Raw genomic sequence first — 17,107 nt, forward strand, 5'->3', positions numbered from 1 at the left:
TCTTTTCTAGAAATGCATTTCATTCATTGAATCAAAACTAAACAATTTAATATAAACACAAATGTTCCAAAATGTTGAATGGAAGGGAGCAGAAACAAAAATAATCTTACATAATCTGCCCCACTTTGAAGTCAAGTTACACAACATACAAAACCACAACAATACAATAAGCGACAATAATAATAAAAAATAACGAAAATATTTGCATTTCCTGAAGAAAATGCAAGTGAGGATGCATGTGCTTTGCATTGCATTAGATTTGCATTATTAATGTAAAATGGTGTTAATTAAAAAAATTCATATAAATTTATTTTGTCAGAGTGCAACCTCTACAAATTACTGATAATTGTAGATTGGAGAATGGGCTATATTATTGCTTCGCATTCCCACAATAATAAAGTTTAACGATTATAATAGTGAGGATGCCAATGCATCAAAACAGTAACTTAATACCCTTAAAAAGAAAACATTTTTTTTTTTTTAATACTTTTAATGACAGTCACTCTTAACATATTTCAATAACACACTGACTTTAACAATATTTTAAATTCAATTTTCAAAATCAAATTCAAATACAATTTTGATTGTTTGGTTGCCATGTTCAGATTGTTCCATAAACTGATTCCTTTCACAGAAATACGTTCCATCAGTTTTGTCCTGATTTTTTTTTTTTTTTTCCTTTTAAAAGTTATACTCGCTTTCTCTTTTTTCAAATATTTTCTGAATATTAATTCAATATTAAACTTTAAACATGATTTGCAGAATACTGTAATCTTCTACTATTTTTTCCAAATTTCAACAATTTTAACTAAAGGAATAATGGGTTTGTTGGATCTCTATATTGTTTACTACTGATTATTCTTATGGCTCTTTTTTTTTTGAAAATTGACAAAGTTTATGTTTTACAAGAATTTCTTCAAACTTCAACACAGTAGGTCAGACATCGACCAATCATAATGTTGTATGAAATCTACAATGCTTTGTTATTTAATGATTACTTTATCTTGTGTAACAGCAATTTAAAAAAATAAGAAAAATTACCTTTGTATAATTTATTTGTGATTTCCAACACAGTCTCATCCAGCTCAACACCCAAAGACGTAGTTTCCCTTACTCTAATAATGTCAATACCATGTACAGCAGATATAGGCAACTGGTGGCCTGGGGGACACATGTGGTCCTTTGTCTAATTTTGTTGGGCCCCCAATACAAATCCCCAAAAATTGTCTTACAAGAAGTTGGAAGGAATATAAAACCAACATAATAAGACAAAATACCATAATACAAATCAAAAGCAAAATGTGGAAAAGACTCAGAAACACACAAAAAAAAATCTCAAAATACACAAAATGACAACAAAGACCGACACAACGACTTAAACAAAATTATGACCAAAACACAAAAAACAACACATTAAAGAATAGCTCCAAAGACACGAACTGGCAACAAAATTACACAAAACGACAAGAAAATACTGAAAACAACAACCAAAATACAGAAAGTGACCCCAAAAACACACAAATTGACAACATAAAGGAAGAAAATGATACAGATGAACATTAATTATCCTTTTTAATAATTTACTAATAGAAAAAAGAACCTGTGGCTCATTTTCTGTGTGTCTTTAAGCAATAAATGCTCTAATAAAATAAATAATCAAACATTTGTGTATTACAGGATACCGTAGTTGATGTATCCATGGCAGATCCAGCTCGTTATCATTGTGTTCACATCCGTACACAGCATCAAGGACAGAATGTGACCCATCTGCTCTCGACGTATTCACATGAAGATTCACAGCGCTGGAAGGAGGCCCTGCAGCAACATGCTTATAACATGAGTGAGTGATAGGTATTATATAATGTGCTTCCACATGTTAAAAAATGCCACATTACCACAATTTCATCAGGCTGAAAGCAGAGTTGTGAGTTCCTCGAGTGTGTATAGGTTCAGGTTTCATATTTCCACTGGAAATACCAATACGTTTATACAAGCAGAGTAGAAACACGTGGCGTAACAATGACTAACCTTTTCAATATGTGTTCACAAGCTCACAGCTCACTTAAGTCTTATGAATATACAATATCATTTTTATTTCATTTATACTTGTGTATGTGTACATATATATATATATATATATATATATATATATATATATATATATATATATATATATATATTAGGGATGTAACGATTAATCGTAAGACAGTTAAAAATCGATTCATAGTTATCACGTTTCACATTGATTTTCTGAAAATTGAATCGCAGTACTTTTTTTAAACAGCATATATTTATCCTCTTGTCCAAATGCTGAGGCGGCGGGCAGAATCTGCTACTACTTTCTTTCTGGCCACCTTCTACTCTTAAACATGTTCATAAATGATTCCTTACCCCTTTAGCACCGGAAGAATATCTGTATAATTACGTGAATATCTGTAAAAGTCACGTTTTTCTATTAGCTCTGTCTGCTAGCACATAGCATCTCTTCTTCACTGCTGGAAAAGCTGCATGCCAACCGACCACTGGGTTACCGCCGCCCTCTGCTGGTCCAAACAAATGTGTGCAGACTGGTTTTATTTTAAAGTCCAATTGTTAAGGCACAAAATACATTTTCAGTTGTACTTTTAAAAAGAAAAAGAACTATTATGCAGTTTTGCATTGTTTACTATAGAACCAGAATTTAAATTAATAGGTTTCTTCTTCATTTGTATTATTCCTTTATTTATTTCATTCAAGATTTATTTTTAGTTAAATTGCATTGTTTTGAATAGTTTATCAAGGGATTCTTTTGACAATGAAAAATAAAAATAAAATAGTACAGTATTTAAAAATAATGGAATATTTTTCAGTCATAATTTGTCTACAGTCCCATTTTGTAAAATAAATCGTGAGAGAATCGTATCGGGAGTTGAGTGAATCGTTACATCCCTAATATATATATATGTATATATTACATATATATATATATATATATATATATATATATATATATATATATGTTGGGGAGTAACTGATTACATGTGACGGCGGTACGTAATCAGATTACAAAATATGAGTAACTATAATCCGTTACAGTTAGTTTAAATGGTTGGTAATCGGATTACAGGTACATTGTTAAAAATCAATGGATTACACGAAGTTTACACTGAGTTACTTCTCAGTTTTGTGGGTTTATTCACTCCCAACATGGCAACGCAATGCTTTTCCTAGAAGCCCCAATGTAAATCTGAAAAAAAAACCTATTTGCGTCAGTCATAAGCAGTGGAAGGTGGAGGTTTGTTGTGTGGGTGTGGCTTGTCTGTGTGAGTGTCGCTGTGTGTGTCCGCCCTTGCGTGGTTGAAAAGGTGTATTTAATTGCAGGTGTTTTAAATGTGATGTTTTACTACCTGCTATTGATTCCATGGCTGCTCTATAATGATAATAATAAAAAATAATAATACATTTAATTTATAATGCACTTTTCATTCCAAGGAATCTCAAAGTGCTACATTTAAAAACACAATAAAACACTTAAAAGCTTTCCTAAATAAATATGTTTTTAGTTCAGCTTTAAATGAGTCCAGACTCTGCACTCCTCTGAGCTCAGGCTATTCTAGTATGGAATCAGAACAGTATTATAGTGAATGAACTCTTGCAGGGTTTTTCACGAATGCACATGCTTTGTTTCTAAGTAATATTTCAAATTCACAAATGCACACGATCTCTTTCGCAAATATATATTTTATGCAAACTTGTAACATAAATCTTGAAATGCACAAGCTCTACTTCACAAATATTATTTTGAGGCACACTTGTAATATAAATCCACAGATGACGCAAATTGCTGAATGTGCATTTACACTTTTAAACCAATTGCAGAGCTACTGATATGTGTGCGCATACGCAGTGTTAAAACAAGAGTGTGGAGAATATGTAAGAAGCTATATGATTGGCTGAAAGCAAACACACCTGATTGGCTGATGAATCTGTCTATCAGTTTTATCAGCCAATGGTGACGTTTGTTGACCCGCGACGTCAAGGCAGTCTCAAAATTCACCGCACAGATTTCTCTCACAAATACACAGAGGTTTCACAGCACATTCAGCAATTTGCATTTGCAAGTCTTTGGCAAGATGGCGGGAAGGGTTGTCAACCTGAATATTCACATCACCAACAATTAAAATGTTTGTTGACATAGGGCAGAGCAATGTAAGTAATTCATGTATTTCTGAGAGAAATGAGGGGTGAGGGTTTGTATGATGACGTAATCAAAGTTTTTATTTTGTATTTAGTGACATATCATGTTTATTGTCCAAATATGTGTATGCTTAAAACTAAAACAATGCTTGAAAATGGCACATATTGATTCCAGAGCTCATTGGTTTGTTTTCAGTGTGATTTTCTTCCTTTGATTCATCCTGAGGAGATACTTTGATGTTCAGCAGAGTTCAGTTGCTTGTCTCTCACAGTGTGAACATCACACTAGTTTAAAGTTTTAAAGACAATGTTTTGACCGTGTAGATTATTTTTGTGTTTAAAGCTGTTCTAGAAAAATCTTGTTTGATGGACTTGTCACTAGTCGATAAAGAAACATCAGTGTAGTCATCAAGATAGCAACGTCCCTAATCTCTATCTGTTTATTAATGTGCAATTACAGATAGTCCATTGTTACTTTTTATTTATTTGTGATATCAAATCAGAAACCTGGACTCACTGACCACCGACAAAAACCTGTTTCAGCTTGCCTACAACCTACAATAGCATTCTTTGTTTGTCAGTTTCAATTTGTAAAGCATCTTTGGGTTCCTTGAAAAGCGCTATATAAAAGTTATGTATTATTATAGAATATTTACTTTGTTTCTCCTTTGACGTGAAAACGATCTGTGGCTTTTAACTCTTTTTAGGCAGAGAACGAGAACGAGATTAAAAACAGCAGTGGTGTTCCCGTATTTAGTGTTAATGCTAGTTTTTTATTCAGATTACAGGGTTAGGAATCATAGGAGAAACTCCCTTTGTGCAGCCAAACAACTTTAAAATGAATCCACTTAAATAAGAATTAAATATTAGTTTTTTTTTTTAAAACGTATACGCCTATTTTATGAAGGCTATTTAGGAGTGAGCTGGATGCTACTTAAAGGCACACCGTGTAACGTTTGGCCACTAGAGGCGCGAGACCTGTAACTTTCACATCAAGCGCCCCTAGAATCACAGCGCTGTCGCAAAAATCAACAAACATTCAGTTGGGTCAGCCTCCCTTGTCTTTTGATTGTGTATGCCGACAGCAGATGACCTGTAACTTTGGAATAAGGATTGGCTCTAAGGGCTGGGTCGGTCGGGCTAGGGTGCAAAGCGGGCTGGGCTTGAGTCGCCACCGAGACGGGTCACTCGTCCGGCGGCAAGGCCAGGGAGTGGGAGGGAGCGCCACCGACGCGGCGAGGCAGGCAGAGTACCGGGTCTCCGGTCTATCAATTATCAAATTTTTTAAAAAAAAAGACTTTTTACCTTAAAATACAATCCATGGGGAGCAGCCATGTTTGGCAAAATGTGCCGCCAAGTTGTTGATTCCAATGGAGTGTTTTTCTCTTTCTTTAGGTTTTTGCAGCGCTTTTCTCCACATTTTCTCTAATATATGCTGTCTTTATTTACTCTTATATAACAAATATTTAACCATACATGTCATATATCAAAATGATTGTTGGGTTCTCCATTTTTTTTAAATAAATTTTTAGAAGAAAGTGTCTTATGAAGTTGGCTTCACATTGGTTGGTCCATCAATTTGGTACCAGCGACGACCGGTGATTTCTAGCGCTACTGCACGAGTTACAAGTTTCAAAAAGTTACACATCATATTCGCCAAATGTGTTCCAAAAGTCACATGTACAGAGACAGCCAGTCAATGCAGACACACAGATTGGATTGCGCGGACATGTTCTTTTGCAAATCGTAATTCTACACACACTGATTGAAACACACACACAAGGATCAAGGGTGCTTGTTGGTCAGATGAAGAAGTCGAGTGTTTGCTCGAAGTGTGGGTGGACGACAGCGTTCAAGATCAACTTCATCAGACTCATTAAAAGGCTCATGGAGTTAGCATCTCGGTCGAGCAGTGCAGGCAGTTTCTCTAAGGAATTGTTTTGAACTACAAGCTATATAAAAATATATATAATGCAAGATACATTATATTATAATTAGGGCTGTAACGATTCACTCAACTCCCGATACGATTCGATTCACGATACTGGGTTCACAATACTATTTTCTCACGATTTATTTTACAAAATGGGACTGCAGACAAATGTTTTTTTTTTGGGAAAAAACTAGAAAATACTGTATTATTTTCCTTTTATTTTTCATTGTCAAAAGAATTCCTTGATAAACTATTCAAAACAATGCAATTTAACTAAAAATAAATCTTGAATGAAATAAATAAAGGAATAATACAAATGAAAATGAAACCTATTAATTTAAATTCTGGTTCTATAATAAACAATGCAAAACTGCATAATAGTTCTTTTTCTTTTAAAAGTGCAACTGAAAATGTATTTTGTGCCTTAACAATTGGCGTTTAAAAAAAAAAAACCTTGATTGCACTGATTTATGTCATATTTGTTTGAACCAGCAGAGGGCGCTGGTAACCCAGTGGTCGGTTGGCCTGCAGATATCTTGCAGTGAAGAAGAGAAGCTATGCTAGCAGACAGAGCTAATAGAAAAACGTGACTTTTACAGATATTCAAGTAATATTACAGATATTCTTTTGGTGCTATAGGGGTAAATAATCATTTATTAACATATTTAAGAGTAGAAGACGACCAGAAAGAAAGTATTAGCAGACTCCGCCCGCCGCCTACACTTGTGGTTAAAAAAAGTACTGCGATTCAATTTTCAGAAAATCGATATCAATCGTGATACCTATGAATCGATTTTAAACTGCCCTACGATTAATCGTTACATCCCTAATTATAATACATTACATTTTCCTCAAAAGTTATTGTAGAGCAGCCAGGAAGAGAAGATGAGAGACTATTGCTATTGCTATTATGCTAACTCTGATGCCAGTAATGATGTCAGGGCTGTTGTATTTAATCGTCCCCCAGTAAGTCCAGCATTTTGTATGTAAACAGTACAGCCTACTGCCAGCTGTGGCTGCTCCGATGTACAGCAAAAGCTCACAATAACAACTTCATACATGTCAGAAATACAGTAGCTCCATCACACATTCTTGTGTTGTCCGTATTAATAAAATACACAATATTAGAAGAAAACCTAAAGAAAGACATAAACACTGCATTGGTGTTTGTGTTTATTAAATAGATATTATCATTTGTGTTCCAAAAATCTATAAAACAATGAAAGTTTTGTCTTTTCTTATTTCAGTTAATTAAACCGTCATTTCACATTTCATAGTATATATATGTAAAATGTGAAAATATGTACATCATGAGTGAGTTTTAATCTTCATCCGACTGTGACATGTTTTATTCAAGGTCTACTGAAGTTTATTCCATTTGAACCGGTAACGAAAATATCGATGTTTTCCTTCCAAGACTTTTCCTAACTTTGTCGTACTTTCACTTAAAGTAACAATTCGACTTTTAATTTATTCATGTAAAACTTTTCAGCAATTCTTCAGATTCTTTCCCATAACTTCAACAACACTGTTCTGTATTTGCTGCTATTATTAAATATCATTTTAGAGTTGGAGTAAAATATTTAAAAACTGAGCCTTTAGTCCTACTTTATTACACTCAAAAATTGCAATTTATTACGTGAGCACATTAGTTCAGCTAAAATGATTCACACAGCCGGTTCTGCAGGAAATGTTCCTTTGATTCTCACCTTAAATGCTTTCAACATGCAGCCTTTAGAATATATGTAATGTAGGGTGTTTCCGATACTATTTTCAAATGACTCACATTTTCTACTTGTGGTTACTCTTGTCGTCTGACATAATAACAATAATAAGGGACATGAATGCATTTAGAAATACAGGTGTGTTGCATTGCTAAATGACACTAATTCCTAACTATCTTCTATTATGGCTACAGCGTATGCCAACTTACTCAGCAACGCCTCTGAACAGGTTGTAAATACACAAAAACATGTACTTCTAAACTTGCAATCAAGTTGTACACTGAAGTGACCCCAACATTAGGTATTAGTCAGTGGGATGAGTATTCAAAGATAGAAAGGGTTATTCTGTGTGTTTGATCGCTACAAGTTGACATGACTCCAAAGACATTATTCATCTTTGCACCAATCATCTGAAGCACGTGTCAAACTCAAGGCCCGGGGGCCAAATCTGGCCCTTTAGAGCATCAAATACGGCCTGCTCAAGAGAATAAAAATGGAAGAAAAAACATGAAACATTTTGTAAATTACTAACAAATTCTCAGCCCCTTCAAATACAAAAATTCAATTAAAATCCACAATATTTGCAGAGCTAAGTATTCCAGTTCTTATATGAGATGACGGCAGTCATTTTTTTTACCGGAAATTGTTAAAAGGACTTTTTCCGAAATCTGGCAAATTTTCCTCAATCTATTCCACACAATTTCCCCAAAATCCCAAAATCTGGGTAATTTAAGTGAAGGTCCTGCAGGGACGGATATAATCACATACTTTATCATTTATATATAATTTATATGTGGAAGTGCAAACCAAATTCGTGTACCCTTCATTCTTTGGTGATTTCATTTCAAAACCAAATTAAAAGATAAAAAAACGGACAGTTTTTTTAGTTTTTTTTTTTTTGTTTTATTTATTTAGAACCAGAAACACGAAAACGGAAAAACCAAAAACGAAACGAGCAACGTTTTTCTGTTTTAAAATGAAATCTGGTTTTGTTTGGCGGATATTTACGGGGAAACTAGGACGAGAGCTTCGTGTTTTAATCTCACCACACTGCTGTTAGCGGTATTTATAATGTGCAAAATGACATTTTTACTGCCCTCAAAAAAACTGTAATTGTTTTTGCAAAAGTGTCAAATGGTAGAGGTTTTAACATCTATTGTTCCTCACACCAGCCTCACAGTTGATAAGCAGTCACCAGTTTATTTGGATACTATTTGGACCGTAACACCGCAAAACAAAACATAAACGTGAGGAGCTTTTTACGATCTAAAACATCCACAGACTGAATGAAAACAGGAGCAGAACCAGAAAACTGCTGAATTAAATCCTAAACAGTGCTATTACTGTATGTGTGGAGACCTGGTCCAGGACCTGGTGTAGTGGACTTCAGTTCTCTTTCTAATTTCCCTGTGAATATCCAAATATCTCACAAACAGAACAAGTTAGAAAAAAAAACCTGAAAAAACGCTGCTTTTCTGTTTTTTTGTTTTTCTGTATTTCTATTTTGTTTTTAAATCAGTAAAACAAAATAACCACACTCTTTATTTGTTATTTTGATTTTATTTTAAAACGGAATAACCAAAGAACGTAGGGTACACGGATTAAACCAGGTCACATTCCCACCAAAAATCTGTGGCCCACTTGAGGTCAAACCGGTCCGTATTTGGCCCCTGAATTAAAATGAGTTTTAAAACACCCTGATCTAAAGTGCATTCATGTGATGGGTCATGTATCATTTTAAAGACTTCAAACGGAGGCAGATTTGTTCGTTCCTGCCAAACTTGTTCTTTTCTCATCACTGTTGATAAATGGCATTCTCTCATTATTTTGTTTTTCTTTATTCCTATCTGTTGTTGCACACTGGGTGTGTCTGTTACTACATTATACATCAACTAACCCCGGGGCTAATATTGCCAGTCGTTCTGCCTGTGTCATTGTGTAGCCAAATGATCGCAATGTACGATGATGAATATTGCTTGCAAATATCTGCGTCATCTTGCTTCAATTAAACTACGTACATAAAACTGTGTTGTGTATCAGACGCGCTAGAAGAGAAGGTAAATTAGCTGCATTGACGTGCTTCTAACCCAGTGTCTTTAATCTGCTATAAATACATAGTGGCCACGGCATAGGTTTTTTCAAAATTCATATTTGGACAATTACACAATGTGCCTTTTCAGCTCTGGGCACCACCACAAAGAAACACAGAACTTTTAAACTGTAACTGTATGCCTGGTTTAGCTGACCTGCCACTAGGGCGAAGTTTAAAAAAAATGCCTTGAATATGGGCGGGGCTCCTGGAGCAGTTAAGACACACCCAGTCTATGCTATAAAATCTGTAAAGGAACAATCTATGCTATGTTTACTACATACTCAATGCTCACTATACCTCTCTATTCACAATGCTCTCATTCCAATCGACTTGCCATAGAAGGGGCGGAGCCAACAGTACTTTTTTGTGACAGAAGATGGTCCAATGACATCACAGAATTCAGCCAATAGCAAAAATCTGATAGCCTGGTTTCAACCCATAGAGGGCAGTAACTTACATTTTTACAGCAAAATATGCCTAATTGAAATACTTTGACTAAAATGTTGAGAGTTGAACCAGGATCGATCAACAGCTCTACTTAATACCCAAATACATTTGTTTTCAGCAGAAAAAGTGGTTTGGGCATTTACTTACTCTTTAAGATTTAAGTTCAACTCTGGTTTACAGAGTAACTGAACCTCAAAACCCCCTTTTTTCTGCTAAAACATGTGTATTTAGATATGAAGTAGTGCTGTTGGTTGATTCTTCTCTAAATCTTGGGTTGATCAAAATATTTAAATTTGGTGTATTTTATTGTAAAAATGTGGCTACTACAATTACATTTTTCTATTGGGTGAGAACCCACCACTGTTGGCCCCGCCCCTCTTATAAAAACTCTCACCTGCGGACTCTACAATCTGTGGTGAGTAGGTTTGATTGAGAGAATTGTGAATAGAGAGGTATAGTGAGTATTGAGTAGCTAGTTAGCCTAGCATAGATTGTTCTTTGGATCAGTTTACAGCATAGACTGGGAGTATCTTAACTGCTCCTGGAGCCACACCCATATTCCAGGCATTTATTTGAATTCCGTCCTAGATGCATGTCAGTCAAAACCTCTGGGTTTAGTTTCTCTTTAAAGCTACTATCCGAAGTTTCTGAGAAACGTCTCGATGTCCCTCCCTCAACCGCTGCACTACCTCCCCTGCCTCCGCAATTTACCAGATGCCACGCCTCTACTTTTCTGCACATGCAACGTTGCATTGCGTCACATTGATATAGGTTTATGGATCAGGTAAGAGCCAAAATCATATTTACCCGTTTGCTGTTGTGACGAGCGTCCTTGTTTTCGTGCACAGTTCAGCGTTCACTTTGATTGACAAAGAATCATACACAAACATAGAGTTCTCAGAAACTCCAGATATCAGCTTTAAGGGTTTTTATATCTAAACTAGTGGCTTTTTAACCAACAGAACTGACTGGTGTATGAACAAAATGTCCCCTTGAGGATTTTACCAGATGTTTAAAAATCATGCACTTTACTTGAGTTATACTTGTTATAAGGACAGAGGTCATCGGGGGCTTGTCCAGGTTCACTCTCGCGATAAAAAAAATGTTACCATACTTAAGAAAGTGGCTGCTGAAAACAAGACAACTACAAATAATTAGTAAATATTAGCGATACAATGGATTCAAAGCTCATATGTTTTAACGAGCTTTCAGCCCGTTCAGTAGCATTTTGACAGCATGATTGATTCATCTCATTACGTGACAACTGCTCACAAAGAATCTTTCACCTCACTCACTCACTGCTGCAGTTTTTGTTGCAGGAGAGTGGAAACAGTGTTGCGATTACCTCATGAAGATTGAAGTGCCCGTTCCGAGGAAGTCGTCCACAGTGAAGCAGGGATCCCTGTTCCATGAAATAGGTAGTCATATTTAATAGATGATGAATGCAGTTTTGGAAATGTTGTAAACACTTTAGTTCACACCAAACGTCAACCCTAAGGACTAATATTCAGTTGCTGTTTCAAACACATACACCATGACAAATCTGTATTTACCTAGTAGTAGTATGAGCGAACAAATGTACAGTCGAGTGTCGTATATTCTGTGGAAATCAAGATGTAAGGTATTTGTAACATACAAGTAAAATAAAACAAGTTGTTTCACAACATCTTAGTCGTCAGTCACCTAACATTTGTCAATAATTCCAACAATATTCCCTGTACAGACTTTATCTTGATTTACAGAACACTGGAGTTAGAAGTAGACAAACGGGTTTTGTTAAATATGAGGAACCAAACAGATAAATTATTTGCGACACAATAAACAAAGCCAGACGCTGCAGTCAGGAAGGGACACGTTATTTCTCTGGTACTCGAAGAAAAAAGAGGCTTGTGGATGAAAATGTATGACAGACACACTGACACTGTACTGTAGTCCAAAGGAGGGACAGGGTCATAGTTCGGATACTGTAGAGAACGTGGGTCTAACGTTGTGTGAGCCTGAAAACAAAGATACACACTGGTTCCAAAACTTTGCAAAATGACAATGCAAATACACAAAATAAAGGACACAAGACATACGAAATGAGTGAAAATTCACAAACACATAAAATTACATAGAAACATAGAAAATGACTCCAAAAACACACTTAATAAAAGATAAAATGACAACAAAAAGACGGAACAACACACTACAGGACAGAAAACAGCACAAAACTGAACTCCAAACACATAGAAAAGGACGGCAAAATTACACAAAAACAAAGGAATACAACAAAAATACACACAGAACAAGAACAAAAACACAAAATGACCCAAAAAAAAAGAATAAACCTATTAAAAGACTACATATATGTCAAAACCATTGTTGTGATTGGTCATCATTCAAAATGGTGACCTGAGCGTACATAATGTGATACTTGGATCGGACAAACAAATATTTTGGCCCTCGCTGTGGTAAAAGTTGCTGTTGATGAACACTAGAAACGCTGTTTTCATAAAAGGAAAACCTGATTCTCCATAAAAGCAACATTAGCACAGTGTTTTCAAGAACAATATGTGTGAATTTTCTCTTGCAGTGACACCTGCCTCGCCGCAAAAGGGTTCACTGGTTCCGGATGTTTCTATCGAGATCCGCTCTTTGCTCTCCTCATACTACAGAGAAAGGTAGGTTTTTGTTTCTCGGTTACAAATATGCTATTAAACTTAATATATAGTTTAATATATATATTTTTCTTTTTTTTTTTTTATGTAAATGTTAAATTTTATTCCTTGAATTTTTACCAATGGGGAGGCAGAAATTTTCATGACGTAGGCATATTGATTCCAAGGCAGTGTTTTCCATTTGCTCCCAACTTTCTTTGAATTTCATTTTTATCACCCTTATAAAAGTTCTCCTCCACTTCCTCTAGTTTTCCATTTTATAATTTCCCCTAACAATTTACATGTAATTTCTGCCATTTTTCCCATTTTCGTTTCGTTTTTTTTTCACCAACTTTCGCGATACGTCAAAACTTGCTATGAAACTTCCTGAAATCATGCCAAACATGCTTAATACATTTAATTGAGTTAACTTTGTTCATATTTTAATGTTGCCGTCGTGCACAAAAAGCACACAATGAAGTCACGCGAGATTACGTCGTATGGGATTTTGTGCAAGATTTGCTACATTTGAGATTACACTTAAGATACACTTGAGATATGCATCCGAATCATAAATACTTTATTTATCCCAGGGATAGTTCAAAAATATTGTAAGTGAAAAGAATAAACACTAAACAAAGAAAAGAAAGGAAAAAGAAAACATACATAAGTGAAAGACTGTTAATTAAATAAGGAATAAATACAAATGCACACATTACAGTAGAAATAAAAATGTAGGTTTGCTAAATAACTCCTGTTTTTAGGGTGAAAAATGTTGTTGAAATGCTATTACTATAATGATATTCTCCCAAAACTTGATGTAAAGGTATATTCCACGTCATATTGCAATTTTTGTTTGAGTTTGATCATAAAAAAAATAATTTTAAAAGCTTATAATGCTGAAGATATTGGCCATTTTTGTTTCAGGAAGTCAATTCTGTGCTTTCTATTGGAGGCCCAGTGTGTGCAATGTATAAAAACTGCTGAGCACACAAATATTTAGCTATATATTTCCTGTATGTGTGACAAATTAAGTCAAACTTCAATATAAACCCCTCACACTACTGTATATTTGGGCTGACCATGTTAGTTTTTGGAAAGGACTAAACTGCCTAAATAATATGTACTTATTTCAAAAGATATCTGAATGCTCTTTGTGTATGATTGCATATCACTGTTGAATCTATCAGAATATATCAGCAGATCTCACATGTTCTTTCAAAGTATTGAGCCTCGCCTTTTTTCTGCTTTTTTTTCTTCCCAACTATGAAACATAAGCTTCATTGCAACTGTAATAACACGGTACACAACTGCCAATAACACGTCAAGTCACACCATTTATTTTCATGGGATTTTTCACTGATCGACAAAGATCATGTTCAACCCTCAGCACCAGCATTCCTCCATGTGTGACATCAGAGCTGAATAAGATGAATATCTGGTGCATAATGGTCCTCTTATTCAGTGCTGAGCTGTTTGTCACGGGGACTTGACTGATAATTTGACTTCTTACCAAAGCCAGTAAACAGAAGTTACAAGTTTGAGGCTGAGCATAATGCACGAGATTGTCCAAAGCCATCAGAGGCGTGACGGCCTGTTTACAGAGTAAGGCCAGCGTTTGGTCAAAGCATTCCTCACAGTGGAGAACAGGTTGTGCTGGAGGAGCTCCATGGTTGATATATGGGAGTATCAACCAAAGGAGATGACTAGTGTCAAAGGTTTACAATACAAGCATTGTGCGCCTTTCAATACTTTCTGTCGGTGCTTTCCCCCCCAGAGTGCTAATAGTGAGTCACACATACTAAGTTTATGTACTTCATGCATGACCACATAGGGTTGATAAACAAACGCTACTGTTTTGCCATTTTTCACCTCCGTTTGAACCAGATGAATCACTGCTTGTGATGTGTTTTTATGTTGGAAGAGGCCAAATGTCACGTTTCAAACGTTGAGACAATAATTCCGAATCAATTTATTATCTTATAATCTATTTATTTCAACTCTTTGATTTAGGTCGTTGTTTTTTTTTTTTTTTACGTGATCGAAATCGAAATAAAAATAATTGTATTAAAATAAAACACTTTCTATTTCATTTGCCACTTAATCAAATTATTATTTAACCAATGAAGTTATGTTTTGACATAATCAATTCTTCATCATTTTAACCCTCCTATTATTCTCAAATATTACTAACACACTTTATCCTTGGGGTCAATCTGACCCAGAAAATGATTGTTGACCAAGTTTTGGTGTCAGGCACTTTATTTTTTTGTTGAATCCATAAATAACCCCTTAATAATAAAACCATGACCTGTTCTCTAGCGCCACCATCAGGCCAATATTTTACATTAATATTAATTTATTTTGAATTAGTTTTCATTCAACTCTTCTCAAATTTACTGACAACATTATTGACCACATGAGTGTGAACCCTTTTGGTTGTGGTGATGATTTGACCTTTCCTGCAGCGCCACCATCAGGTCAAACTCTCAGTGGACGTAAGGTCATACGTGGGTCACACACAGACAGGTTTTATGCAGCTAAAATAGCTTGGGGTCAAATTGACCCCAGAGGAACACCAATGCGTGCAATGTGTGTTCAGCACATTGAAAAAAATATGATCATTTTATGCTTCATCAATTATACCAATTAATTTAGGAAAAGTCATGAAATATGAAGCAAAAAAGTCTTTCAATTTGACACCAAGGATAATAAATATGTATGTTAAGTGTATTGAAATAATATTTTATTGTATCTATTTAGTTTAAAAATAATGTCATGGTTTAAATATTGTTTATTTAATTGTTTTAATAAAATATATAAAAAAAAAAAAATTAAAAAAAAAGCAGCATGATCTTCACTTTAAATTTCTCAGATTTTGTGACCAATTTCTATTCATGTAAGGGCAATATTATGTCATATTTTGAGGAAAATTAAAGGATTTTGTAAGAATTTTTAGGTTTTTTTTTGAGTGTTTAACATTAAAAATGACCACAATCATGTGATAAAAGCACCGGGAAAACTGTGAACCCCTGCAAATATTGTTGAGTTACATTTACACAGTGATCCATGTTTTCTCTGTCATTTTCACTTTTTCCTGTGTGCCAAATTGGATGCTCCAAAGGGCCGGATTTGGCCCTCAGGCCTTGAGTTTGACACAGGTGACATAAGCAAAGAGTTTATTGATTATCACTTTTCATATTGAAGTTACGCAGAAGGTTTCACAGCAACTTCCAAAGGCAGCAGCATTCCTTCAGTGTTGATGCCTGAACATGCTTAGTTCTCTCATTTTTTGTCATCTATGAGCTTTTCTTGGTCATTTTCAACAACAAACTCTTCTTTTCTTTCTCCACTTGTTGCAGCTATTGATGATCCTCCTCACGTGCACTGGAGACCTGTCCATGGGGCCCAAAGCTGGACATGAACGAGATAAATGGTTGTACTTCAAACTCTGCAGAGGTTTTTTAGACCAGTTATTCTCAACCTGTGGGTCGCGAACAGCTTGTCAAAAATAAATACATACTTAATGTCTCTCATGTTGGGTTGGACTTGTCTTTTATTTTGAAAGAAACTTTTCTTTTGACAGGCCTGTTGTGAAATGCTTGTTGCATGGGCAAATATATAGATTTATGTTTTTAAAAAAAGATTAAATGGATTAATAAGATTAATTTTGGTTGGTTGAATTCTTAAAAAAAAAAAAAAAAAAAAAAGTGTGTCGCGATTTAATGACGGTGGCAAAATTGGATCGCAGGGTGAGACCAGTTGAGAACCACTGTTTTAGACTATACTGTACCTGGTGTTTGACTCTTTTATTCCTTGTTGATCTTGCCTGTTAAAAACCTTCCAAATGTTAAAACAGCTCAAGAGCAACAAATGTTTGTTCTCCGAAAAAATAAAAATACAAAATAAATTCATCATTTCATCATTTTGAGCGATATATGCATGTACTTCGCCCTGTTTTAAAGTCCCTCTATCAGTGCTAGGTTTATTCAGATTACAAATCCATTCCAGTAGACTGAAAACATCTTCATTTAGAAACCTTGAGTCACGTCCTGGAATTAACTGAAATAGTCTCGCTGACATGAAGCTCATTGTC

General features: G+C 35.0%; 1 protein-coding gene across 1 annotated transcript in view; it reads left to right on the plus strand.

Moving 5' to 3' along the window:
- Positions 1-16,404, plus strand: part of LOC114473518 (rhotekin-like) — a 28,691-nt gene extending 12,287 nt beyond the window's left edge. Inside the window, exons 10-13 of the mRNA XM_028463192.1 lie at positions 1,678-1,840; positions 11,692-11,790; positions 12,948-13,035; positions 16,374-16,404. Coding sequence (XP_028318993.1) covers positions 1,678-1,840; positions 11,692-11,790; positions 12,948-13,035; positions 16,374-16,380 — 357 coding nt within the window. The 3' untranslated portion in view covers positions 16,381-16,404. The remainder of the gene's footprint in view (positions 1-1,677; positions 1,841-11,691; positions 11,791-12,947; positions 13,036-16,373) is intronic.
- The last annotated feature ends 703 nt before the right edge of the window (positions 16,405-17,107 follow it).

Source organism: Gouania willdenowi, chromosome 12, assembly GCF_900634775.1.
Source record: "Gouania willdenowi chromosome 12, fGouWil2.1, whole genome shotgun sequence".
NCBI lineage: Eukaryota > Metazoa > Chordata > Actinopteri > Blenniiformes > Gobiesocidae > Gouania > Gouania willdenowi.